Below are 25,054 nucleotides of genomic sequence, written 5' to 3'. Positions count from 1 at the left end.
CAAGCTGGAGGTACGCGGTGCTGGGCTTCACCCGGAGGATGTTCGCGAACTGTGGGTAGGCGTGCAGGTGTTACGGCAAGGCGTTATCAGGATGCCGTCGCGCGTAGTTCGTGTGTTCGCGGGCTGGGCCAGTAGAGAAGCAGGGGAACTGTGGGCGTCCGTGGAATCCGAAGTGAAACGCGACGAGCTAGGACGCGTATAGGAAGGCAGGAACAGTAGCAGGAGCAAAAATTGAAGCGTACCGAGACCGGCGGCCCGGGGCACGGTGAGGATCGATTGGGCAGGCCATTGGACGATGAGGAGATGAGAAAATACGAACGTGGTGATGGTGGTAGGCAGCAGGGAACCCAGATCACCGCGGTGGGCTGAGCGTACGTGAGGATTAGTCGTGCGATTGCCGACCAGGGGTCGGGGACAGGGCGCGCGCGGTGAGAGCGGCTCGGAGCATGCAGTCGGGCGAGCAGCAGGTGGACGTAAAGACGTACGGCGGGCGCTGTGAGTGCTCGTCGGGGAAGACGAGGGCCAGAAGAGCGAGGGGGTCGCGGGTGGGATGTGGGCGGTGCCTGTTTTGGCGGGCGGCGGAGATGAGGCTGGGGCGGGTGGCTAAAGGCTAAAGAGCGCGCTGCGGGCTGGGCCGGGGCAGCAGCGAACAGCAGCAGGGCGATTGATGAGTGGTCGCGGTCGACGAGTGCGAGCAGAGGCGGGCGCACACAGCGGAACGGAGAAACTGTGTTTACGGCTGATCACTCCCTCGCAAAACGGCAACCATCCGGGGTCCCCCTCTTCATAAACCCTCCCCCGCGTCCCTCTCCCGTCCATTTCTCCTCCCTCTCCCTCTCCTCCCTCCCCCCTCCTCCGCCACTCACTCCCACCCCCCGCGTCGCTCTTCGCCATGGCCAACGACATCCTGAAGAAGAGGAAGATTGCCGTCCTTGGTTCCCGCTCCGTCGGTGCGTCCGCCCAGCCCCTGTCCTCCGCCCCCCGCGCCCTCATCCGCGCCCATTCCCCCCGCCACAGGCAAGTCCTCGCTCGTTATTCAGTTCATCCAGAACCACTTCGTCGAGTCCTACTACCCCACCATCGAGTCCGTCTTCAACAAGACCGTCTCATACAACGGCGCGGACTACGACTGTGACATCATCGACACCGCTGGCCAGGTACGCCCGCACCGTCCCCCCTCTCCCCGCCACCCGCGCGCCGCACACTGACGCCGCGCGCACAGGACGAGTACACAATTCTGAACTCCAAGCACGCGATAGGCATACACGGCTATGTCCTCGTCTACTCCGTCACGAACCGCAAGTCATTCGACATGGTCCGCATCGTGTACGACAAGATCATCAACTTCTGCGGCATGAACTCCATTCCCTGTGTAATCGTAGGCTCCAAAATCGACCTGCCGAACCGGTGCGTTTCCCCCGTAGCCACACTGCCGTTGCACAGTCCACCGCGCTTGGCCCGCGCCGCGCGCCGTCCTCCATTTCTCACGCGCGTCTTTGTAGGCAAGTCGAGGACGACGATGCCAAGGCTCTTGCAAAGGAGCTGGACGCGGCGTTTGTCGAAACCTCCGCGAAAAACAATACCAACGTCTGTGAGTCCGCCCCCCGCGTCCCGAGCTCCCCGGAGCCCTCCCCTATGCGGCGCGGAACTAACCCAAAGAATGATCCCGCAGCGAAAGTATTCGAGCTTTGTCTCGCACAGATTGAGAAGCGGCAGCCAAATAACAAGCAGGAGCCACCAGCCAGCAAGTGCATCATTATGTGAACCCGCTCGCATGGATCCCTGCCCGCCCGTCCGTCCCGAAAGCACTCAAGCCCGCAGCACCCATAGAAACCGCCCCGCATCGCCCGCACATACACCTCCTTAATGGTCTGTATCTCCTCTCCTCGGACTTTCGTGCATTCTCCGGCACCGTCACTTTTCTCCTCATTTGGGTCTCCTTCGCCCTCTCGTCCTCCCGTGCCCCCCACTTGACCTCCTCTTCATCTCACACTGTGTTCCGTGCCGCAGTCTGCCCGTCTGTCCAGGTCCAGGCTGACACATCGCTATCTTTGGGTTGCAGTATTCATTCTTGTATATCCGGACTGCGACTGACACTCGCCTCCCTTACCCACCCCTGCCTCGTCCCCGCGCCTCGCCCTGTCCCCCCACCCTCGCATTGTCGCCGTTCCCGCCATCCGTGTCCGCTGTGTGTTGTGTACAGCATGTACGATTCCCCGTTGTTGTCTCCCGCTACCTTACTCCCACTCCCCGGGACGCGTTCCGCCGTGTACAGCGCCCCAGAAACCCGTAATCGCCATAAATGCTTACTCTACGTCTCCCCCGATCGACGCGTGCTGCTAGTGAGCGCCACCACCGACCAACAGCGGGCTGTCCACTTGTTGCAGATGCATCGGGTGACCGGGCAACCCGCCTGTCTGCCTGGTCCAGACTCCCGCCACGACGCACGGAGGTACGTGCAATGCGTTCCTGGATATCCTGACATTCATTCGGCTGCCGCTCCCGCGTGTTGTACATGTACAGATCCCAGCGCGTGCTGCCTTCATCTCCGGCACGGCTACTTCGCGCGAAGCACCCATTCAATTCTCCGCGCGCCCGCACCCCCACAAGACCGTCCAGGCGGCTCGCCCGCGGCCCACGTCTCGCCCACATCGCACCCGCAACACACCCCGCGCCTCCTGGGAACGTCAGCGTGAGTCCGCCTGCCCGTCCGCGACGGCTCCTCATGCGGAGCCGTCCCCGAGGTACCGCGCCTGGACCGCGCGCCCGGCGAGGCCCTGCACGGCCACGACCTGCGGGTCGCCGGGGACGAGGTCGAGCGCCTGGTTGGACCACGTCGCGTCTGCGCCGGCGACGTCGAGCACGAGGCCCTTGACTGGCCGGTTGGCGGAAAGCGAGACGGACGCGCCGTCGGCGGCGACGGCGACGCGCAGCCCGACCTCGGCGGGCGTCGGGAACTTGATGTACTTGTACGGCTCGGGCCTACGGATGGTCAGTGGTCAGCTCGCAGGGAGAGCTTGAGAGAAAGGGACGTACCAGTTCGACGTGCGGGCGAGCACAGACCCGTCGGCATCGAGCAGCCGCGCGGACACGACGACGGTGCGCGGGACCTCGCTGAGGGACGTGCGCACAGGCACGCCCGGCAGCGCGCCCTCCCAGAGCTCCGTCGCCGCGTTCGGCGCGAGCACGGCCTCGCGCGTGAAGCGCTCCGTCCAGTCCGAGTGCAGGTCGAACGCGGTGACCTCGAGCGTCGCCGTGCGCGGCTCGCGCGCGCTGTTCGTGCCCCACACCGCGAGCACGGTCTCGAGTGTGAACGTCGCCGCGGAGCGCGCGTCCGGGCTCGTCTTGCGCTCCGTGCGCGTCACGCCGACGGTGTGTGTGCGCAGCTCGCGCTTGATCGCGAAGTACGCCGGCTTCGGGCGGAGGAAGTAGTCCACGATCGCCCAGGACGTGACCGGCCAGCAGTCGTTGATCTGCCGCGCGAAGGAAGGTGCGGGAGGGGGAGAAGAAGGCGTCAGCGCGGGCTAGCTCTGATTCGCCGGGGTGGAGGGTGGGCTGCGTTGGGACGCGAGCTTGCCCGCATGGGCGGGGCGCGTCCCACGCAGACCACCCGACCAGGCTTCGAGCGGTCAGAATCAATGTCGCGCGGACGCTCACCTGCCAGACAAGCGCGCCGGCCGTGTACTCCTTGCCCCTGCCCTTCCAGTTGCGCCGCCAGAGCCGGTAGGCGGCCGCGAGCGTCTCCGCTTGCATGAGCTGCGTGTAGTACACGTAACTGGGACGTCGCGCGGCGCGGTCAGCGGACTGTGCGTGCGACGGCGGGCGCGGCGACTGACCTCTCGATGTCGAACGCGTGCTTGAAGTTCTCCATGAGATACAGCTGCGGGGCGCGTCGGGCGGGTCAAGTGAGCACGCGGCTCCCACGGCAGCCGTACGCACGCACCTCCAGCCTGCGCTCGAAGCCGTCCGCCTTGTTGTGGTTGCACATTGTCCTGACGGATGGACGATCGGTACGTAAAGAGTGGGTGCATCTTCAATTAAACGCACCTAGACTGGGGGTATCGTTCTGATTCGTCGCCGCCGAGCCAGTAGTCGACCGTCCGGATGTTGGGGTAACCCTCCCTACACAACGCCAGGACGGTGAGTACACGGATCTGATCCCACCCACCGGACATCTACTCACATCCCGAACTCAGACACGAAGCGACCGGCGAGGACGTCCCACTTGTGCCATGGTTCCTGAGACCCGTGCCAGACGTTCCCTGAATTACACCCAAAGTAAGCTCGCTTCCGAGGACGTTGAACATTGGCGAACGACGCACACTGGTGGAGGTCGCCATACTGCTTGTCGGTCGTCTCCTTCCCAAAGCCGCTGTATGGAGAACTGCGATGGTAATAGATATCGCACAGCCGCTCGACGACGGACGGCAGCAGCCTCTCGTAGATGTATCGCGCAGGGAAATTGGTCTTCCTGAAATCGGATTTCTCATCGGAATAGTCGAGCTCGAGCTTGAGCGACTCGGCGACCTGATAATCTGCGACCATCGTCGATCGATACTGTGGCCTTTCTCATGAAGATGGACACGGACGTACCCTCGTTATTGCCGGCTAGAGTGGATCAACGGGGATTGAGCGCGACGTCGAGGCCGTGTGAGTGAACATGCTCACCGAAGATCACGATAGAAGGGTGGTGCCGGAGTCGCTTCACGTTTTGCTCAGCCTCGACTTCGACGGACTTCGTGAACGAATCGTAGGCCGGGTACTGGTTCGAGAAGGTCAGTTGCTGTTGGTTTGGGTTGTGGAATTGCCGCCGGCGTGTATACCTGTCCACAGCCGAACATGAAGTCCTGCCAAACCATGATGCCAAGTTCTGTGACGAGGTCAGCACCTGAACTCGGGGTGAACATGACCCTGAGGAAGAACTAACCATCGCAAATATCGTAGAAAGCGTCAGCTTCGTAGATGCCTCCGCCCCAGACGCGTATCATGTTCTGGTTACCGTCCACGAGCAGCTGCAGCCATTGCCGATACTTCTCCGGCGTAAGTCTGCGCGCGTGTAGCCATACTTAGCGGTTGCTTTTGTATCACATGGAGCGACTGGCATTCTCACCTTGTCAAGAATGAATCGGCGGGAATCCAGTTAGAGCCTATTCATCGAACACGTGTGAGTGATGTTATGAGAGGGAGGGACTGTGGGATACCGACCACCGCAGAAAATACGAATGTTGTTGACTTCGAACAAGAAGGAGCGGCCCTCTTGACCCTCGAGCTCTTCTTGCACCACGCGAACGCGCCTGAACGAGAACTTCTGGGACTTGGAGTCCAGCAGATGACCATCCTGCGCACGTCATTGCGTCTTCAGCATGATGCAGCAAGACCCTACGTAACATCGACGTCACCTTGTCCATAATCTTGATCTCGACGTTGTATATCGGCTGCTTCCCGTATCCGACAGGGTACCAGAGCTCGAGCACGCCGGCTGAGAGCTTGAAGTGTGCCTCCGCGCGGTCGCCCTTGATCACCATGTTGCTCTGTCCGATGACCATCTTGCCGTCGGGGTCCATGATATGCACCGCCGCGACGAACTCGCTGCTCCTTGACAGCTCAAAGGACACGTCCACATTGGTAACGAGTTTCTCGTTCACCCGCGGGCGGATGTCAACGTCGGAGATGCGGAGGCTGTAGGTCTCCAGCCGGATGGGCTTCCAGGGACCGACGGTCATGAGGACTGGACCTATGTGAAACGGTTAGCAGCACTTTGGCAAGCCCTTTGCATGTGAACGAACCCCAATCCCATCCATAGCTGCATTACGGAGGTTATTGACACGATTGGAGTTTTACGGATAAATAGGCACGTACTTGTATTGCGCCTTACGGACATGGAGTCGACTCGAGTCGCCATTCCATAGGTTAAGTTTCTCGTGTTGTTCCTCAATCTCTCGCCCCTAAAAGGTGATGAACATCGTAAATGATAACACTGAAGAGGACTCGATCAATATTACCTTGCGGAACGCACTCTCGAACGTGAGCACAAGGTCGTTCTCGCCCGCTTTGACATATTGCTTGACCGGAACCCTGTGCGCTACAAACTGGTTATCCGTTCTTGGGTCCGCATTCAGAAATCGGTAGATGGAGTTTGAAGCATGAGAGCTCACTCCAAGATCTTGTGTCCGTTCTGTAAAAATGTCAGCATGCGCACACGGCTCGATGGAAAGATGTCACACTTACCAGTTCCACGACCGCGAACGTATCCAAGCCGTCAAAGACAAGGTCGAAATTGTCGGCTTCCGTTTCCCCCTCTGTAGCGGTGAATGTGGTCTTGAACGCCCACGCCGCTTCGCCGACCCCTGAAGACCAGTCTGTCAGTATCATGCGCCCGATGCGAGGTATCATACGCACATTGCACATCCCATTCCTTCAAGCCGATGAACTAGACAGACCCCATTAGCACCCCAACTACCACAAGCGTCGCTTCCGACTCACCGGATCCGGAATCTTCTTGTGGTTCAGGAGTTCGACGTGTACCGTGGTAGGGAAGCTCTGCACGGGCAGCCACTCGCTCACTTGTACGTTGTCGCCGCCATTGACCTGCGTAAACGTCCAGCCCTCATTGAGTTCCCTAGAATTGACACCAGGCATGGTCATCGAAGATGGTCTGAGATAGTGCGCACCTTCGCAGTACACGCCTATGCTTATAACCTGAACGAGCAGGCCCGCCCCAGTCACCTGCCCATGGGATGAGAGCAAGATAGAGTGCCGAGGATAGCCCGCGGGGGCGCGGCGCGTCCGTGCCGCCCGTCGCGTAAATAATTGCGATCGCGCGGCTTTCCGGCTTTCGCGGACCTGGCCACCGTGCGCACAGGGCAACCCGACGTCGACCCGGAGTCAGTACATAGAAGTGCCTTAACATGCGGAAATATTGCACCGCGTGTAGAGCAAGGCCCATGAATAGTGTAAAAGACTAATTGTACAGTATCGTGTAGTAGCGTGTAGTACAGCACTGGTCATAGCAAATGTGAGACGTGAACAGATATCGTGCAGAGCTCATGCAAGGTAGCGGAAGCCCGCCGGGCGGCCCTCCTCCTGCTCCTTCTTCGCGAACTTCGCGTTCTCCCGCTCGAGGTGCTTCTTGAACACGTAGCACATAATGATGCACAGCCCATTGGTCGATATGCAGATCGCGTACGAGTTCGAGTAGCTGAGACCCCAGTTCTTGGGCCATACGTATCTGGGGAGCGCGGAGCGGTTAGACACGATGACTGGCAGAATGGATGAAATGAGTACTCACGATCCGGCGATGTTGCCGAGTTGCGAGAAGGCGTTGATGAAGGCGAGCGCGACGGCACGCTTGGATGGTGGGCGGGGTATCGAGTTGCTGATCCACGTGAGGAAAACAATGAACCCAGCGTAGGATTGAGCCATGAGGAACCTGTATAGCACCGTCAGTTTCGACCAAGGGATGGACACGGTGAAAAACGCACAGAGAAATGTAACGCGCAGCCAGGCTCATGGTGGAGATAGCGATGACGAAGCCCACGATACCGAAGCAAAGCGGGATCGCGATGTGCCAGAACCGCTCACGCGTCTTGTCCGAATGTCTGCACACGCAGAACGCGACAATCGTCGCGAACACCCACGGCGGCGCACACAGCAGGAGCGTGATCGTCGGGTTGTAGCCCATCGTCGCGCTGAGCGTCGGGAAGAACGCGTTGAAGGACAGCGAGACGACCAGACTGGTGAGCGCGAGCGCGAGCCACCAGACCTTCCAGTCCGTGAACGCGAGAACGAGCCCGTGCATCTGGCCGGCGGCCTCGGTCTGCTCCTCGTCACCGACGCCGACGTCCTCCTCCATGCGGCGCTCGGCGAGACGCACCTCCTCCGGGCTGAGCCATGTGTGCGAGGTGGACGGGAAGTCCGGGAGGATGAAGATGGCGAGCACGGCGAAGAACATCGTAAGGCCGCCTTCGATGAAGAACAGCCACCTAGAATTCGGGTATGCAATGAGTGGAGCCCAGCTAAGCGTGCCTTCAGGCGACTTACCTCCAGGCGGCGTGGCCAAGCTTGCCCTCCATACCGTCGAGAATTCCGGATGCGATCAGGGAGCCGAACGCATTACTGATCAGACTACCGCAAGAAAGGATCGCGGTGCGCATGCCGAGTTCCGAGCGCTTGTACCACTTCGACAGTAGGAACAGGGCGCCGGGGAAGAACGCGGCCTCCACAAAGCCGAGGAAGAAACGCGTGAGGAGGGCGCCGATGAAGCTAGGGTGGGTTGGTAAGTGTGATCCCACGGAGTGCGGATAAGCGGGCGGTGACTTACTTGTTGGTTATGCCGGTGAGCGTGGAAATCATGCCCCAGACGATCATGCAGCATGGGAGGTAGATTGAGGGCTTGCCGATGTAGTTCAAGAACATGTTCCTATAAGAAAGGAAGTGAGCATGGTGAATTGCGCGAATGACACACTAACTATACGACCAAACTGGCCAGCGGTTCCAATTGTATTCTGTGGACGCAGAACGCCGCAGCCGCCATGACTGGTGCGCATAGAGCGACGGGGCAGCTGGCCTGCCGAATTCTCCGTATAACCAGTAAATGCGCACTTACGAAGGGATCTGCATGAGAATGTATCCAACGTAGAGGATACTGAGCAGGGTGCTGAATTCCTGGTTCTTGAGGTGGAGATCATCTTCCAGGCCTCGTAGACGCGCAGCACTGCACGGACACTGTTAGGATGCGCGTACTTCTCGCGCATAGCAGGTACACATACGATGCATTATTCCGGTCAATCTGTTGATAAAGTTAGTATCGTGTGAACGCCGTAACAGGCAAGACTGCTCACGTAGTTCAAGATGTAGATGACGATGAGGATGGACATGCGGGCGTCGAGCTTGCGAAGGAGCTTCTTCTCGAGCTTCTGCCTCGCCTCGTGACCACCAAACTCCTCGTCGACGGCATGCGCAAGGTCCGCCTCGACGTCGCGCCTGTTCTCGATGCCGACATCGTCGTGGTCCTTTTCGTTCAGGGAGGGCGAAGACATGACGCGCAAAGCAGCAGGCGAGCGAGCAGGTGAGGAACTCCGGGGAAAGGGAGATAGGAATGGTCGTGCTTACGGGGATGGGTTTATAACCCGCAGACGAGCGCCCGAAGAGAAGGGCGAGGCGGGGGAGTCTGCGCGCCATATTCGACGTCGTCACCCCAGACCGACAGATTGCGGAGAAGGGGCCCGGGGAATGCGGGGGCTCTGGCGGGGAGACTGGGGGGACGCTCTGTTCGTCCACTCAAGCACGGTTTTCCCGATATCATCCCGCATGCCCCGCCCCCGCGCAGGCGCCCACGCGGACCTGCAATGTTCGGCTCCGTCAAGCGCCGCTCGTACCAAGGCACTCGCTTCGCCGCGGCCAGACGCCGGCCATCATTGCCTCGCGTCGGAGCTGCAACGTTACCCTCGGAAGCACGGTCCGTGGGGATCGGCCGACACTGATCGATCAGGGAAATTCTTTGGTGGAGGAGGAACTAGCAAATAGCCGGCAGGAACACTCTCGCGAGTCACTCGAGTCTCAGGCCGCCGCCTCCCAACTGCTCGTCCTCGATTACACATCACCGGGTGAGCTCTCGCCAGCACAAACACCCCAAGAGAGCCCTGACAGCACAGCACACAAGCTGCAGCGCAAGCACCTCAGCCATGGCAACAGCAACGGCCTCGCTCAGCCCGCCCTCGGTCACCCCCCAGACATACCACCGCATCGTCTCGGACACACTGGTCATCCCAAGCGACCCGCTGCAACCCATCCCCGTGGGGCTCCTCGCCTGCCAGCGTCCGTGCCGTGTTCCTTCTGATTTCCTAACGCCAAGGCACGCTCACGCTCGATCGCCGCGCCCGCCTTCTTACAGGTGATCCGCTGCTTCGCGAGCTCGCGACCACCGCCGTGAGCTGCCGCGTCGCCCAGTCGTCCGCGCCCCCGTCCAACGGCCGTGAGGGCAAGAAGAAGAAGGCTGCGGCGCCCGCACCGACCGCGCCTCTGCTGGAGGTCATCCTCCACGACACCGTCATCTTCCCCGAGGGTGGGGGACAGCCCTCAGATGTCGGGCTCCTCACGAGCGCAGACGGCGAGCTTTGGGACGTCGTCGAGGCGAAGCGGCACGGCGGGCACGCCGTGCACTATGTCCGACTGAAGCCCGAGCAGAGCACGGAGGACGCCCTGCGATTGTTCGCCCCCGGCACCGTCGTCGGCGTCTCCCTCGGAGCGCAGGGCTACAAGCGACGGCTAGACCATGTAAGTGTGGACCCACACCTTACGTGCACCCGAACAAGCAGTGTATCTGACGGCTCCATGTGCGGATCTCCATCTGGCGTGCCTGATTTTCATATAGATGTGCATGCACACATCTCAACACCTGCTTTCGGCCGTGCTGGAGCATGACCTCAAGGTGGACACGCTCGCGTGGTCGCTCACGGCGTCCCCCGCGCCGTGCTATGTCGACGTCGCGCGTGCGTTGTCCGCGGACGAGATTGCGTATGTCCAGGAGGAGGCGAACAGGCTTGTCTTTGAGGGCCGCAGCGTGCACATCGAGGTCGAGGAGCTCGACCCGAATGCAAAGGTCATGAGCGGCCCCAGTGTCGGTATCCCCCTGGACTACACCGGCGGCGTGAAACGCACAGTAGTCATCGACGGGATCGACCGCAACCCGTAAGCCGCCCGCCGTCGTCCGGTGAACAACTCGCCATCCTAACATCGTGACTCTCACAGATGCTGCGGGACGCACCTCCCGACGATCCACAACCTACAGCTCTTCCTCCTCCCGCACACCGAGACGCTCGCACGCTCGACGGGCTCCTGCGTCCGCCTCTACTTCCTCGCCGGCCCGCGGCTCCTCGCGCACCTCGCCTCCACACACGCGCTCCTCACGGGCACCGCGGGCATCATGAGCTGCGGCGCGCCGCTCGTGCCCGAGCGCGTGCAGCAGGTCGTCGACGAGCGCAAGAAGGCGAGCAAGCGCGTCGAGGACCTCGAGGCGGAGCTCGCTGCGGCCGTCGCTGCGGAGCTCGCTGCCGCCACTGCCGCGGAGGGACAGGGGGGCGTGGCGCTGTATCGGCACAGGACGGATGACGCGGCGAACGCGCTTGGGTTCTTGTCCGCTATCTCGAGTGCGTATGTCGGTAAGGTTGCGAGGAAGGATGGGACGGCGCCGTACCTCGTCGTGTTGTCGTCGGCGCCGTCGGCGCAGACGGCCACTAGCACCACGGTCGTTCTGGTCTTCGGGAGCGACGATAAGAAGGTGAAGGAGGCTGGGGACGCGCTGAAGGCGAAGCTGAACGTCAAGGGCGGTGGAAAGGGACCGCGGTGGAGTGGGAAGTTTACTGGAGTTTGGAAGGAAGGCCGTGAGGGTGCAGCGGTTGCGACCATACTCGAGTCGCTGGACTTCTAGAGGGCAGAGCGAACTAGAGGAGTTTGTACAAGTCGTACAGTCAATCCGAATGTTATATTATAGGCATAGACATAGATGGAGGCCGTCTGGATTATACAATATGGTACAACAAGCCGGTATTGAACATGATCCCTGTATACGCCGGCCGTCCTCGTCCTCGTGCTGGCGCAGGGTAGATACACGCGGCCTCGCGATGTGCGAGAGCGCTCACTTCGGCTCGGCGGAGTCGTCCTCCGGGGCCTGCAGCGAGCCGGACGCCTCGGCCTCGCCGTTGTACACCGATGCATCTACTGCAGTCAGCATCGGCACGTATCAGCACAAGCACAGAGCGTCTCACCGTCGTTCTCGGGATGAAGTTCGCCGCTGAGGGCGAGCACCTCGACCTCGGAGAGGCTCTCGGAGCCATCGCCGTCGCTCAGCCCCCAGTTGTCCATGCTCGCGTCCCGTGCGTGGTCGTCCCACGGGGCGACGTCTACGTCGTCGATGTCGACGTCCGCGTCGACGTCCTCGATGTCCATGTCGTCATACGCGGACTCGGTCTCCATAAAGTCCGAGTCGTAGAATCCGTCGTCCTCGTCGTCTTCTTCATCATCTCCGGGGACGTAGTCGCCGTCGGAGGACTCGTTGTCCGAGTCGGATGCAGGCCGGATGCTGCTGAAGACATTGCGGCAAGAGGGGCAGCTTCCGTGCTGGGGAAGAGCACGGGCATGAGGGATTCCGAGAAAGACGGAGCGGGTATTGGACGGGACTTACGCGACCTCTGATCCATTCTACTAAGCTGAGGGAGCCCGATAAGTACCGCTAGTTGCTAGTACATGCTGAAACCATGACAGTGAACGTACCATGCTCTGCAGAAGATGTGCCCGCAGGCGACGAGCTTGGTCACTCCGGCCAACTCGTCCGAATCAGGGGTCTCTCCCCTCGCGCCCTCCACCGCCTTTCCCTCCAAAATAGCATCAAAAGCACTGAGGCATATGGGACACGAGTCGTTCAAGGGTATATCGACGTGTGTGAGGGTGGGCAGCCGGGAGATGGCGAGCTGTATGCGCTCTTGGACCGACAGGTGGAGATCTGAGATGTCATCCCCCATGGTTTCGCCACACGTCGTTCTGCGTCAAAGAGGCCACAGAGAGCAAAGCACAGACGAAAAGCGGTCAAATGGGCATAGAGATGGAACAAGGAGCAGAGCCAAGATGGCGTCGAGCAACAAAGCGGAGCCCGGATGTCGGAGGCGAAGGGACGGGCGCCTGGGGTGTGGCTGCACGCAACGCGTAAACAACGTTCGCGTCGGTCACGTGCGCGTGCCCACTCACCGCGTCTGCCGCGGCGGAATCCTCGGCGCGCGCCCTCAGCTGAGTGCTCTTCCTCTTCTGCCGTCACCTGCGCTTCTGCGTATGCATCATCGGCCCTTGTGACCACCGCAGATGCCTCTCCGCTCCCGCGACGGCAGCATGGCGGAGCTTTTGGGCCTCTGGAGTGCCTCAAAAGCAAGCATGGTCGCCCAATTTCCACCCTGTGCTCTTCGCCCCATTGCTGTGGTACCTTCGCAGACAGGCATCTGCCTTCCCTGGACCCAAAGGACGGGATGACATCCTCCAGGACCTCTTCGGTTGCTGAGAAGACTGCTGCTGCAGGTGTCGCAGACGTCGAGCGAGACGATCCCGACGCAGAGTTCGGAGGACATGAGGCGCGCAAGGTGATGGAGCGCAAGCTCCTCCGCAAGCTTGACCTGCGGATGTCCATCCTGATTGTCATCTATATCTTGAACTACGTGAGTACTTGCCTACTATTTTCGTGCCGGATACTCACGGTATACCCACAGGTAGACCGCAATAACGCTGGGTACAGTATATTTGTTAGAGACCATATCATGCTGCATGCTGAAAAATATCCAGGGCAGCGCGACTCCGTGGATTTCAGGCGGACTTGCATCTTCAAGGTCAAGAATTTGCGACTCTGCTTTCGATCCTCTATGTTGGCTATATCATCATGCAAATACCCTCGTAAGTGGTACACCTTTGCTCCTGTTACTAGGTCTACGACGCTGATCACCACCCAAGGAATATGTTCCTCAATTACATCGGCAAACCGTCGCTGTATCTTCCAGCGTGCATGATGATATGGGGGACCATTTCCATCTTGACAGGCAGGTTCTTTGCCTTCACCGTCTCTTTCTCCATTTAACCCCTGCCCTAGGTATCACAAACGAGTAAGCACCTTACTCGATGTCGCTATCAGCACGTCCCGACATAATCCCCCAGCTTCGTCGGCGCGCTGCTCACCCGCTTCTTCCTCGGCTTCGTCGAAGCAGCCTTCTTCCCGGGCTCGCTCTTCCTGATTAGCAAGTGGTACAAGCGCAGCGAACTCGGTACGCGCACGGCGCTGCTATACTGCGGCAACATCATCTCCAATGCCTTCGGCGCGCTCATCGCGTCGGGCATCCTCGATGGCATGGACGGCAAGCTCGGGCGCGCCGCCTGGCGCTGGCTCTTCTATATCGAGGGCGCGCTGACGGTGTTCGTCGCGCTCTGCGCCATGTTCATCTTACCCGACTTCCCCGCGACAACACGCCGCTGGTGGTTGAGTGAGGATGAGCGCCGGCTCGCCATGCGCCGCATGGAAGAAGACGCGGGGGTGGGCGACGAAGCCGAGACGGAGACAGGCGGGCACGCGACCGGTCTCTGGCTCGCGGTCAAGGATTGGAAGGTGTGGTGGATGGCGTTCGCGATGACGGCGCAGGTCGTCGCGCTCAGCTTCAACGCGTACTTCCCGACGCTGAGCGCGACGATGGGATTCGACCCAACGGTCACGCTGCTCCTGTGCGCCCCGCCGTTCGTGTTCACCGCGATCATGGCGTTCGCCGTGTCCAGGTCCGTGTTCCTTCATTCAAACGTCTCATAAATATTTGTCGCTGACGGGGTGTACAGACATTCGGACAAGACGGGCGAGCGATTCTACCACATCACGGTGCCCATATTCGGCGGCATCGTCGGGTTCATCATCGCCATATGCACCATGAACACCGCGGCGAGATACGTCTCCCTGTACGTCGATGCACCTCATCGAGCCCCCTCCGAATATCTCACACTGGTCTATATCCGCACAGGTTTCTCATGGCACAGTCGTACGCGGGCTTCGTCGTGCTCTACACGTGGGTCAGCAACTCCTTCCCGCGGCCGCCGTCGAAGCGTGCCGTCGCGGTCGCCCTCGTCAACGCGTTCTCGCAGCTCGGAAACGTTGCTGGCTCGTGCGTAACCTGCTGTACATCGATTGCGTCCTTCGTCTAACCCGTGTTCGCAGATACGTGTGGCCGAGCGCGTGGGGCCCGACGTACCGCAACTCGTACGCGATCTGCATTGCGACGGCGGGCTGCGCGATCGTGATGTGCTACATATTCAAGCTGCACCTCGCGCATCTGAACCGGCTGCTGGACAAGGAGGAAGAGGAGAAAGGCGTGAAGGAGAAGGGATTCCGGTACCTGATCTGAGCCGGGTGTATATGTTGCTGTATGAGTAGTGTAAATTGCGGACACAGCGGTGTCCATGTAAGAGCACTTTATATGAAGTCTGAGGGACGCGGTCTTGCTTCCTCAACGTTTCTGCGAAGGAATATTGCTCGTTCACTGTAACGTTGGGCAGTCAAGGTGGAGATGAGGATACTGCCAAAGCGATTGAGAGCTGACAGCTGACCAGAATGCTATCGGCTCTATAGCTCAGTGGTAGAGCATACGATTGCAGATCGTAGGGTCCCGTGTTCGAACCACGGTGGGGCCTCAATTTTTGTTTGTTTGAGTCGCCCTGTGGGTGGGACCTACACTGAAATCGCTTTTGTCCACGAGCTGTCATGCACATACGGCACATATGGTACGTTCATGCGATTTACACCCACTGATAATGTATGGCCATTGGTTTGGACAAATTTACTTCGGTGGTTAGGGCGAAAACATAGTCAGACGTACTTGTCAAAGGATGGCCAATTCCAAGTGCGCCCAAAAGGATGGCCAATTCCAAGTGCGCCCAATAGCGTGGCGATTAACCGGGCCCCAAGAGGTCTGAGGGCCTCTGCAAACGTGCCAATCAGGTAGTCTTCAACTCGCCATGAGGGTCCGCGGGAAGTGCGCAGACGTCATCGGTCACTGCTGTGAGGTGAACGCGATGGTGCGCGGAGATGTGTTCTTGGCCGGAGCGTTATGTACGTACAGATATACAGCAGCAGCTGGCCGCTTGTGAGCAATTAGCGTGCGAGTAGGTGGCTCGGGACGTGGACGATGCGTTGTCATCATTGATCAAAGGACCGGGTTCTGAAAGCGACGTGAGGGGGAGAGTGAGGGGGCGCGGGATGAGGGATGGGGTGTGGGGTGCGAATGCAAAATCGACAGGAAGCGGGTAGGTGGGATGGATGGGTGGTGGTGGAATAATTAGCAGATGCGACGATAGTTCCTGCAATAACACGGCGAGCGAACGAGACCTGTATACCCGACCGACGGGCCCAAGACGTAAAGCGGATAGCGTACGGGGTGGAAGAAGCGCGGGCCGGGCGTCAGCCCCACCGTCTCACGCGCGTCCCCAACCCCAGCCCCAGCGCGCGATGGCGGCGAGGACCGACACGGGGGTCATGAGAAGCCGCGGATCCCGAGAACGCTCCGGACGTCGCGCGTGAAGCGGAGGGAGTCGAGCACGGGGAGCAGGTCAAGCAGCGCCTCGTCGTGGGGGTCATGCGTCCAGCCTTCTATCGGGATGCCGTTCGCTGTGGGAGGGAACGCTCGCGTAAGTACGGTGCATCGCGGCGGTGGCGCAGCCGGGCTGGTGGACGGACGGACCTTCGTTAATGTTGTAACAGACGGGCGAGTTGTCTATGAGGCAGACTCGGGAAAGGTCCGCCTCGATGATCGAGAGGTCCTTGGTATATGATCCATTAGGGAGCTGTGTACACGACTGTGCAGGCGCGTCAGTCGAGGAGCCCGAACAACGTGCGGGGACGCGCTCACCTCGCGGAAGAGACGGCGCCCCAAAATCCCGCGACCGGCGTCGAGCCAGTCGATGACCGGGTCGGCGTACTCCTGCATGGAGGCCGTGAATATAACGAGCGTATACCATTGCGACACCTGCGAGGGGGTTTGAGTTATGGCTCCGCGCGGGGAACCGGGCACTAACCTTCCGCAGGAAGTAGTCGACGAATGGCCGCTTATACACATGGTACAGCGTACTTCGGCCACCCAGTACCACCTCGACAGTGTACCCCGCACCCTTATTCCGCCCGCCGAAGCCGAAGAGACCAGAGCCGCCGGCAGAGGGAATGGGTCGCGAGGTTGAGTGGATGAGCGTTTCGTCCAAGTCCAATACCAATGTTTTGGGTAGATGGAATGGTGTTGTCTGCTTCGAGGGAGGCGTAGGCGTTATTGATCTGGACCGGTTTGAAGCTGGGGGCGTCAGCGTGGAAAGAGTGGGATGTTGGGACCTTGAGGAGACAAGTGAGGGCAACCGTTCGTCGGAGTCGACGACGGCGAAGGGTATCGTTATTGGTGGGACTTTCTCTGAGGGTGCTGATGCGGGTGGATGGTGCGACAGGGGGGATGGGATTGCGGGCTGGTACGGAGGTTGCTGCGAATCTAGTAATACAGATGGGGGTACCGGCAGGGGTGGCTTCTCGTCTCTACTCTCGTCCTCGGTGTCCTTCTCCTCCTCATCTGAGTTGTCGTCTACGGCGGCGTCGACGATGTGCACAGTTACTGCGGCATCCTGCCTCATTAAGCCGCGCACGGCTGCAAGGAGAGCGTGCCAGAGCTGGAGGATGATGCGCACGAAGACGAGACGTCTGACCAGGGGCGAGTCGCTCACACCGTTAGGGCAGATCGCCTTCTCCGGGGAGGAGATAGACGGTCGCCGAGAAGGGGGGCGCGAGGACTTGCGGGAGATGGACGGCCCCAGGGGAGATGACGAAGTGGAGGCAGACGGGGTGCTCGGGTTGACCTCGGCAGGAGATGAATAGGACCTCTTCAGGGTCCATCCTCCTGAGGAATGCAAAGGCTGGGGCACAAGGAAGGACCTCGTGGATCCCGACCGTTTGAGTCTGGTGTTGCGTTCGCTCTCGTGGAGCAATGGGGCGTCCTCGGAGGTGGGGGTGCTCGGTGGCGTACGCGTAGAGGCCAAGACATCGAACTGGCGGGAGAGGTATGAGAGGGAGTTCATGTGCGACAGGCCGACGCCGAGGAGGGCGGCCTGAAGGAGGAGGTCGAGGACAGCGAGGAGGAGAGGATGGTGGTGGAGAAGACGAGTGGATGGACGGTGAAGGCAATCGAGTGAATCGACCGGCGCAGCCCACGAGCCGCGGCCGTCAGCGCGTGAGCGAGTTCGCCTCAGCCACTCGCCAGCCATGGGTCTCTCCAGCGCGCTCATCATCCCCATACCCCATCTCCCCAGCCTTTTCTATCCCTCAATTTACTCAATATCGCCTTGTTTATTGCCACTCTAGGGCTGTGTTCCGTTGAACGTGCTGCCTCCGCGCTCTCACCGTTCCGCGTCTCTGTCCGCATCCGCGTCTCTGCCATGGATCGATGCTCTACACGTGCATCCCAATCGCCAGCCAACGTGCGATCCATCGACCGTCTCTCTCTCTCATCCGGCAATCCCTGCGGAGAACACAGGCCATCGGACTCTCAAGATGATAACGCAGCATCTTCTCGAACAGCTTCTTCATTCCTTCGGCCTCGTCTATCTCCCCGGCCCCTTGTGCTCGTTCTCATCTCTGCTCCGGATGCTTCGGTGCCCTCAGGCTTGTCTTTGTATGCATGCCCTACTATCGCCATCTGCCCGTGACAGTGGGTGGCCTAGGTCCGTTGTCATCTGAGTTAGCACCTGCTGCCTCTTACGTTTCACCGCAGCTCGGATTTCCCGAGCAGGGGCGTCATGGGCGGACCTATCGCTGTCGAAACTAGCGTGAGTGTATGCCACTGTCATCTGTCTCCGTGCAGCCCAGTGTATGGTCGCTGCTCGTCGGAGACGGAGGCGGAACGGGTACTACCCGTCCCAGGTGAGTGAGTCCGTCCGGATCAAAGAAGAGTAGCGCTGCAACGCGAGTTCAGCCACTCGGAACCCCTTGCGTTTCTGCTCAGGACATCGTTCACAGGGTTTACCTATAAATGATGGGGGCAGACATACTTTCTCTACGTGATCCCTCACGTTGTCGTTCCTGGTAGATTCTCCAGTCCTGCTTCTCGTACTCTACGTGCAAATGCTCCAGAGGTAGATCTATGCGGAACTCGTGATTGCATATCAGGCTGCGGACAAAGTACAATGCGGCACCGCTTCGTCGGGAGAGAGAGCAACTAGTAGAACATGGGGAGGCGAAAGGGAAAGGCCCGGGGTCATAATGTAACACAAGTCATTAGGCGAGCAGATCGAGCCGAGGAGAGGAAAATGGGATGGTCGAGTCCAAGAAACGTGTGTATATGGGTCACCGCGACTACATGGCCAGTGCAGCCTGCAGCTCCTTGAGCTGCGCATCCTCGTCGTCCTCCACTGCATGCCGGTCTGCGTACGTCAGCCCACTTGTACATCGAAAGAGCAATCAAGAATGTTAACGCACTGTCTTCGATTCTGCTCGGCCCTGCTGGATGGTGTACGGGCACGTGGTCGCCCATGAGCCGGTCGTTGAGCTCGTCCTGTTCCAGATCGGCAAGTTCCTGCTGGAGCGAGTCCTACGAGACAGAGAAACATATCAAGGGTCAGCCGCCCACCCCGGACGCACGGGGCGCAGGATGATGGTGGAACACGCACCTCGTCGATCTCGACGCCCGCATACGTGCTGGACGAGATAGCCTCCGAGACCTCGCTCGCGAGCTGTGTCTGCTCCTGGATGTCCGCCATCGTTCGGTCGACGGTGTCGATCGTGCTGCACGAACGAGCATATTAGGATTAGCACACGCACACACATATACGGGACGCGCAGACGGGGAGGGGGGAGGGCACGCACAGCTTCCCATGGATATCCTTGAGCGCAGTGGACGCCTTCTTCATCGCGGCCATGTTCTCAGCGTTGAAGCTCGCGGACTCGAGCGTGTTGACCTGCATCTCGAGCTGGAAGCGCGTGTTCTGCAGCCGGTCGAGCTCCTGCTCCGTCACCTTCTTCCTCCGCAGCGCCGCGGTCGCCGCTGTATCATGCGCACACAAGCCAAGAATTCAAGTGCAGTTGCAATGCCGCAAGTCGCGTGCAAAGATTGCCAAATGAGGTCCACACACTAATGAGCATGACGGCCGAGGAGGCGGGCGGCAGGGAGGACAAGGGGGCGGGGTGCTCACCAGCCTTGTTCGAGACCGCGTTCGCCCGAGCCTTCTTCACTTCCTCCTCGATCTTCTTCTGCAGGTACTCCTCCTTCTTCTCAATCATCTGCAGCTGCTGGCGGAGGGTGACTATCGCGTCGCGGGACGACTGCTTCGGGTCGCGCCGCCCGCCAAAGTAGCTCATGATCCCGGCCATCATGTCGTCCCGGCGTCCGTCCGAGTGCGTATGTCTAGAGGGTAGGGTCCGTGTGTAGGGTACAAGGGGAGAGTGGGAGGGTATGCGAGCACGAGAGCGAGTGGCAGCGGGTGTTGGTCAGAGTGTAGGGGGAGGCGCCCGCGCACTACGCCGCCTGACGAGAGCGTCACTGGGGTCACTCGATCCGCCCGATAAGGAAGGCGAGTATGTTCGAGCATATTCCTTCGCGCAGTCTCTCGCGCTCTCTTGAAGCAGACGCAGCAGCACCGCGCAAGAGCAGCACGCATACAAGGGCGCGCCCTAGCAGCTACGAGGGGTGATTCAACTTGCCAAAGACAGTTCACTCCAGTGTGTCGGCCTCGGGGATGGTACTGTGCCACATACCCCCGAAAGCGGTACACCGCCAAACCCGACCGTGTCAGGGCGCACAGCGCCTCGACTCAAAGTCCAGACGGCGGACTCAGACAGAAAGCGACAAGCCGCCGACGCCGTATCACCCCAGCGATCTGAGCGCAGTGAGTTCGGACATCAAAAAGACCAGCAGAACGCCTGTGCATTCGTATTTTCGGTCCCGGGCTAGCGGCGACCTAATAGACCCACAAAACATTAGAGGGAGCAATCTAATAATGGGCTCTACAAAAGATAAATTAGTCGTCCTTTTTGGCGTCATCCGAGTCATCACTGCGGAATTGTGAGCGGCCAGAAGCAAGCGAGACGCGGGAGGGACACTCACTCTTCGTCATCACTCCGTGTGTCCTCCGCACCTTGGCCGGTTACGACCCGGTACGCAACCCGGCACACCATCCAGAACCAGATCAATTGGATAATCTAACATCACGAGTGTAAGTGTCGTCCGAAGCGCGGCGGAAATGCAGCACATACCTGCAATGCTACCAGCATAGCTATGAACGTCATGTAAATCTCCTTCGTCATGTACTGTCCGCGGATTGGATCCCATATGCTAGGAGTGATATACAGCGCGTCCCAAGTTGCCTTGATTGCCAAGATGAAGAGCACGTGTCGCGTAACAAACCAGGAGATCAGGAACACCACGAACGCGACGTCGCAAGCTGTTGTGTGTCCTAGGTAACGGATCATCTTCGCCAGCTGTGTCCCTCCGGGTCAATGGAGGTACAGTACGTTTTCAAGCTGCAGACGTACCGGAAGGAAGATGTCACACCAGTCCATGAGAACCATGATGAGACAGCCGATGCGCGTGAAGTTGTAGAAGTAGCTGCCAATCATGAGGAATATGGTGATGACATGGTGTGTCATCATCTGCCAGTGGTCCTTCCGGCGTGCCTCCGCATTAATGATAAGGACCTGGTGCATATAGAAGGCGGTCTGTAGGAGGTAATAGAACTTGACGGTGCCGGCAAGGGGTATATGGGGATAACCGGGCCAGACGTTGATAGGGTTCAGGACTTTGGTAGGGAAGTTCCGGTGAACGTACTGGGATCGACAGAAAGCTCATGAGTGGGTAGTAGGCGCAGAACGTGCGAATATAGCTTACCAGGCCGAAGGACCATTGAGCAGTGTAATAAACGACGGACCAGCCCTGCTCGGCGAAGCGAATCACGCTTCGATGCATCTTCTTAGCTTCCTTCCTTGAAATAGCGGAGCCGTTCGCGTATGCGGCATGGCCGTTCCCGTTTGCATGTCCATTCCCGTTTGCCTTCCCGTTAGCGAGCGCCGCCGCCTTCTGCTTGGAGAGCCGCAGGTCCCGGCCGAGCTTCCAGCGGGCGAAGGGCTCCATGACGAAGAGACGCGTCGCGTCACGTAGGACGGCCATGACGGCAATTGCGGTGATGATAATGCAGCCATCGAGGAGGCCGGTCACGTAGTAGTTCGAGTTCGGGAACGAGTCTGGGTTGGCTGGACGCGCAGTGGGGTAGGAGAGCGTGAAGAAGGGGACGAGATATGAAGGCAGCCACGCCGGGGCCGCGTCGGTGTTCATGGCGGGTGGTATACACAGTCGTCACGTCAGCAAAGCATGTACGAGGGTGGGGGACGTCGCGGCGCGTGGTTTTCGGCCCGAGGTGCTATAAAGCAGAGAGCGGCGTGCGGGCGCTGGTACGCGAATTTGATGGTGAGACGCGACGGGGACGGGGGGAAGGTGGGGCGGGTCGTGGACGAGGAGGTCGTGAGGAGGGAGCGGAGTGTGTCCCGCAGCGGAGTCGGCTGGGACGATAGGGACAGAGGACAGAAGACGGCTTCACTTCTGCGCTGGCCAAAAAGATCCCCAAACACGCACGGGCGTCGGGCCACGCGCCTAACAAATTCGCTCGGTTACCCAGCGCGCGGCCGGCGTCAATGTCCTCGCCCTCCGTGGGAACTGCGCCCGTGGGCGCTAACTGGGTCTACTGAACGCCATCTCCTCCGCGTCGCGTCCAGTCCTCCTCACCCTGCCTCGGCTACCGCTCCCCTCTCCTGCCGCCATGTCCTCCACGCAGCCCAATACCACGCTCTACATCAAAAACCTCAACGACAAGGTCAAGAAGGAGGAGCTGCGCGCCCAGCTCTACGCCCTCTTCACCACCTACGGCCGCATCCTCGATGTAGTCGCCCTCAAGGGCCCCAAAATGAAGGGCCAGGCCTTCCTTGTCTTCTCCGACCTCGCAGGCGCCACCGCCGCACTGAGGGGCTGCGAAGGTACGGTCTTCTACGATAAGCCAATGGTGCGCCCCGTCTCAACGCTGCCTGCATGTCGTTCCCTTTGATGTGAACGTGCGCGCGGCCGCTACAGCACATTGAGTACGCAAAGACCAAGTCGTACGCGACCCTGCGGAGAGAGGACCCGAACTTTGTGCCGCCGACGTCGATCCACGTGAAGAACGCACCGAACGCGCGCGGGCTGAACGGCGCGGAGAAGCGGCAGCGGGACGATCGGATGGACGAGGACGCGCGCGAGTCCAAGCGGGAGAAGACGGACAATAGCGACGACGATGGGGAGGAGATGGAGATTGAGGACGATGACGAGGGCGCCGCGAAGCAGGCTGCTCCCGCAAATGGTACGCATATCGCGTGCCTTCACAGCGCTTGCAGGAGCTTGACGTCGCGCGCCGATATAGGTCAGATTCCTGCGGCCGTTCAACAACCGTCGGCACGGCTCATGTGCATCCACCTACCACAAGAGGTGACAGACGATGTATTATCGGTGCTGTTCCAACAGTACGTTCATCGTCTGTGGTGAAGGTGATAGATCGTGCTAACCGAAATTCCAGGTACCAAGGTTTCCACTCCGTCCAGGTCGTCCCTTCACCCACACCAAACGCCGCGGGACAGAAGGCCAAGATGGCGTATGTCACATTCGAGTCGCCCGACCTGGCGACTGTCGCAAAAGATGCCCTAGACGGCTTCACGCTCAAGAAGGGATGGGTGATGTCTGTTTCGTATATCTAGCTTTGTACTCTACGCCGTGTAATCTGTATCTCAGGACGTTGCTTTCCAGACGCTGTGCGCAATTCTGCCTTGCGCTTGATGGAGTTGACAGCGTTCCGTACACGCCGAATTGCTGTAAATCAGCAGAAGTAGATGCACCAGAAGCGCCGTTCCGTGATGATTTCAAACTCATCCGTACGTATAACGTTGGCATCGTGCACAGTTTTGTCCGTGTGCATCGTACCCAGGCATAAGACGGTGAGTGCGACACGCACGATGTCTTGGTGAGTGAAACACGATGTCGAGATTGGTGTATTATGGCGATTCCGTCTCGCTATTTTACAGTATATGTACACGGCCGTCCACTTCTGTTACCCAGCTCATGCAGAAGAGAGAGCCTTGTCGATGGCCTCGCCGATCGGGTGCGCCGACGCGGGGTTCTGGCCGGTGATCAGGATACCGTCGGCAACAACGTGCGCCTAGAAATGAGCCCGTCAGTCTCTGTCGCGCAAAGATCGGTGGCGCCGCGTGCAAACTCACCGCCCAGGGGTCCTTAGCCTTCTCGTACGCGCCACCAAGCTCCTTGATGCGCGTCTCGAGCAGGAAGGGCACGTCCTTGACCTTGTCCACCTGCACCTCCTCGAGGTCCGAGAAACCAGTGGCCTTGCGGCCCTTGAAGATGCTCACGCCGTTCGCGTCCGTCGCGCCGACAATCGCAGCGGGACCGTGGCACACAGCCGACGTGATCTTGCCCGCCTGGAAGAACTGCATGCATGCGCATTAGCACCCGTCGTGTCCCGCTCAAAGGCCCATGTACTCACAGACGAGGCGAGCTTGATGTTAACGGGGTCCGACGCAAGGTCGATGACGGGGCCGTGGCCGCCGACGTAGAAGACCGCGTCGTAGGCCTCGTGGCTGACCTCGGAGAGCTTCTTCGCGGTCGCGAGCTTCTCCTTCACCACGGGGTCCTCGAGGAACTTCACGTCGTCGGGGAACATCTGCACGCTGCCCTCGTCGACGGGCGGGTTGGGGCCCGCCGGCGACGCGAAGTCGATCTCGTACTTGGGCGCGAGGACTACCAGGGCAAGGGATTAATTAGCGTGTGTGGGGATGTGGCCCTGATCGCGGGATCGCGTACCGTTGTAGGGGTGCGCGGCTTCGGGGAGGAACCAGCCGGTCTGGGCGCCCGTGAGGGTCTTGTTGGCGGAGGTGAAGACGAAGAGGATGCGCTTGGACGGCATGTCGGGTGAGTGGTGGGAGTTAGAAGGAAGTTGAGGTGGTGGATGCGAGTGTGGAGGGAATCGATGCTGGCCTCCTCGCAATCTCTCAGCCTCTTATATAGGCTGGCCCCCATGGGTGCGCGCACGCTCGCGATGGGCGACGATGGATTGGCATGACGATATGGATACAGCGCGATTCCAAGGACCCGACCAAATTGGTCTCTGAATTGGTCCGAAGCGCCCGCCCCTAGAGACCAAAGCCAACCCTAGAATCAGGTTACGAGACCATTTCTACCGCACGTGATCTCTCTAGGTGCACCCCCGCGAAGTTGCGGACGGCCTCGGTGGGCACAAACTAGCCCCATGCGCTCAAAAAAATGTACAGTACATTGCGACAGATTTTGGTAATGTACTGGAGTGGTTTTAGATATTTTCAGAAGGAATACGCTCGAGGTACAGGATGTATACTCGACCAGGAAGAGCTAAAGTTGCTCTATGTGCATACAGTCGCGGCGGCGCGCCGCCGCGAAGCTCCAAAAAAGCAGTATAA

At 59.7% G+C, this 25,054-nt stretch overlaps 10 protein-coding genes and 1 non-coding gene across 11 annotated transcripts; 5 read left to right on the top strand and 6 right to left on the bottom strand.

Annotated features, from left to right (window-relative positions):
• The first annotated feature begins 834 nt into the window (after positions 1-834).
• Positions 835-2,318, top strand: TRAVEDRAFT_27049 (uncharacterized protein). Its single transcript, XM_008036603.1, has 5 exons — positions 835-950; positions 1,018-1,157; positions 1,223-1,407; positions 1,503-1,591; positions 1,673-2,318. The coding sequence occupies exons 1-5, from the start codon at positions 893-895 to the stop codon at positions 1,762-1,764; spliced, it is 564 nt and encodes a 187-aa protein (XP_008034794.1). The 5' UTR covers positions 835-892; the 3' UTR covers positions 1,765-2,318.
• Positions 2,319-2,468: 150 nt separating this feature from the next.
• TRAVEDRAFT_162659 (glycoside hydrolase family 2 protein) lies at positions 2,469-6,639 on the bottom strand (the record flags this gene model as incomplete). Its single annotated transcript, XM_008037226.1, has 22 exons — positions 2,469-2,982; positions 3,037-3,473; positions 3,658-3,775; positions 3,837-3,880; positions 3,944-3,992; positions 4,048-4,122; positions 4,184-4,262; positions 4,323-4,535; positions 4,594-4,608; positions 4,669-4,762; positions 4,824-4,870; positions 4,928-5,046; positions 5,111-5,147; positions 5,206-5,338; positions 5,400-5,734; positions 5,787-5,803; positions 5,860-5,945; positions 6,003-6,102; positions 6,156-6,175; positions 6,229-6,347; positions 6,400-6,430; positions 6,484-6,639. 22 exons carry the CDS (start codon positions 6,637-6,639, stop codon positions 2,724-2,726), a joined length of 2,583 nt encoding a protein of 860 aa, XP_008035417.1. The 3' UTR covers positions 2,469-2,723.
• Positions 6,640-6,933: 294 nt separating this feature from the next.
• On the bottom strand, positions 6,934-9,078 carry TRAVEDRAFT_143238 (MFS general substrate transporter). Its single transcript, XM_008037225.1, has 8 exons — positions 8,841-9,078; positions 8,769-8,788; positions 8,606-8,713; positions 8,321-8,419; positions 8,041-8,262; positions 7,482-7,982; positions 7,289-7,429; positions 6,934-7,228 (listed from the first exon to the last, which is right to left on the bottom strand). Exons 1-8 carry the CDS (start codon positions 9,036-9,038, stop codon positions 7,045-7,047), a joined length of 1,473 nt encoding a protein of 490 aa, XP_008035416.1. The 5' UTR covers positions 9,039-9,078; the 3' UTR covers positions 6,934-7,044.
• A 573-nt stretch (positions 9,079-9,651) lies between these two features.
• On the top strand, positions 9,652-12,542 carry TRAVEDRAFT_69800 (alanyl-tRNA synthetase domain-containing protein). The gene is made up of 7 exons (XM_008037224.1): positions 9,652-9,816; positions 9,893-10,275; positions 10,373-10,689; positions 10,750-11,715; positions 11,766-12,117; positions 12,182-12,206; positions 12,271-12,542. Exons 1-4 carry the CDS (start codon positions 9,684-9,686, stop codon positions 11,426-11,428), a joined length of 1,512 nt encoding a protein of 503 aa, XP_008035415.1. The 5' UTR covers positions 9,652-9,683; the 3' UTR covers positions 11,429-11,715; positions 11,766-12,117; positions 12,182-12,206; positions 12,271-12,542.
• Positions 12,543-13,013: 471 nt separating this feature from the next.
• On the top strand, positions 13,014-15,069 carry TRAVEDRAFT_162651 (MFS general substrate transporter; the record flags this gene model as incomplete). Its single annotated transcript, XM_008037223.1, has 9 exons — positions 13,014-13,199; positions 13,251-13,270; positions 13,324-13,431; positions 13,489-13,574; positions 13,625-13,637; positions 13,690-14,298; positions 14,356-14,472; positions 14,535-14,675; positions 14,729-15,069. 9 exons carry the CDS (start codon positions 13,014-13,016, stop codon positions 14,913-14,915), a joined length of 1,467 nt encoding a protein of 488 aa, XP_008035414.1. The 3' UTR covers positions 14,916-15,069.
• Positions 15,070-15,129: 60 nt separating this feature from the next.
• On the top strand, positions 15,130-15,201 carry TRAVEDRAFT_t46. The gene has a single exon. It is a non-coding gene; the product is annotated as a tRNA-Cys (tRNA).
• Positions 15,202-15,684: 483 nt separating this feature from the next.
• TRAVEDRAFT_162648 (NIF-domain-containing protein) lies at positions 15,685-17,665 on the bottom strand. The gene is made up of 4 exons (XM_008037222.1): positions 16,582-17,665; positions 16,416-16,532; positions 16,248-16,362; positions 15,685-16,174 (listed from the first exon to the last, which is right to left on the bottom strand). The coding sequence occupies exons 1-4, from the start codon at positions 17,614-17,616 to the stop codon at positions 16,041-16,043; spliced, it is 1,401 nt and encodes a 466-aa protein (XP_008035413.1). The 5' UTR covers positions 17,617-17,665; the 3' UTR covers positions 15,685-16,040.
• Positions 17,666-18,889: 1,224 nt separating this feature from the next.
• On the bottom strand, positions 18,890-19,903 carry TRAVEDRAFT_44269 (ESCRT-III subunit protein SNF7; the record flags this gene model as incomplete). Its single annotated transcript, XM_008036817.1, has 5 exons — positions 18,890-18,945; positions 19,013-19,124; positions 19,204-19,318; positions 19,400-19,577; positions 19,666-19,903. The coding sequence occupies 5 exons, from the start codon at positions 19,901-19,903 to the stop codon at positions 18,890-18,892; spliced, it is 699 nt and encodes a 232-aa protein (XP_008035008.1).
• Positions 19,904-20,632: 729 nt separating this feature from the next.
• Positions 20,633-21,860, bottom strand: TRAVEDRAFT_117731 (longevity assurance proteins LAG1/LAC1; the record flags this gene model as incomplete). The annotated part of the gene is made up of 4 exons (XM_008037221.1): positions 20,633-20,731; positions 20,786-21,010; positions 21,065-21,355; positions 21,417-21,860. 4 exons carry the CDS (start codon positions 21,858-21,860, stop codon positions 20,633-20,635), a joined length of 1,059 nt encoding a protein of 352 aa, XP_008035412.1.
• A 447-nt stretch (positions 21,861-22,307) lies between these two features.
• Positions 22,308-23,374, top strand: TRAVEDRAFT_162636 (RNA-binding domain-containing protein). The gene is made up of 4 exons (XM_008037220.1): positions 22,308-22,581; positions 22,650-22,914; positions 22,975-23,074; positions 23,128-23,374. The coding sequence occupies exons 1-4, from the start codon at positions 22,342-22,344 to the stop codon at positions 23,303-23,305; spliced, it is 783 nt and encodes a 260-aa protein (XP_008035411.1). The 5' UTR covers positions 22,308-22,341; the 3' UTR covers positions 23,306-23,374.
• Positions 23,375-23,569: 195 nt separating this feature from the next.
• TRAVEDRAFT_27040 (ThiJ/PfpI) lies at positions 23,570-24,599 on the bottom strand. Its single transcript, XM_008036602.1, has 4 exons — positions 24,423-24,599; positions 24,106-24,359; positions 23,825-24,049; positions 23,570-23,763 (listed from the first exon to the last, which is right to left on the bottom strand). The coding sequence occupies exons 1-4, from the start codon at positions 24,523-24,525 to the stop codon at positions 23,665-23,667; spliced, it is 681 nt and encodes a 226-aa protein (XP_008034793.1). The 5' UTR covers positions 24,526-24,599; the 3' UTR covers positions 23,570-23,664.
• Positions 24,600-25,054: the final 455 nt, after the last annotated feature.

The sequence above is a fragment of the Trametes versicolor genome (genome assembly GCF_000271585.1).
Source record: "Trametes versicolor FP-101664 SS1 unplaced genomic scaffold TRAVEscaffold_3, whole genome shotgun sequence".
Lineage (NCBI taxonomy): Eukaryota > Fungi > Basidiomycota > Agaricomycetes > Polyporales > Polyporaceae > Trametes > Trametes versicolor.
This window is presented reverse-complemented; position numbering and strand designations above follow the sequence as displayed.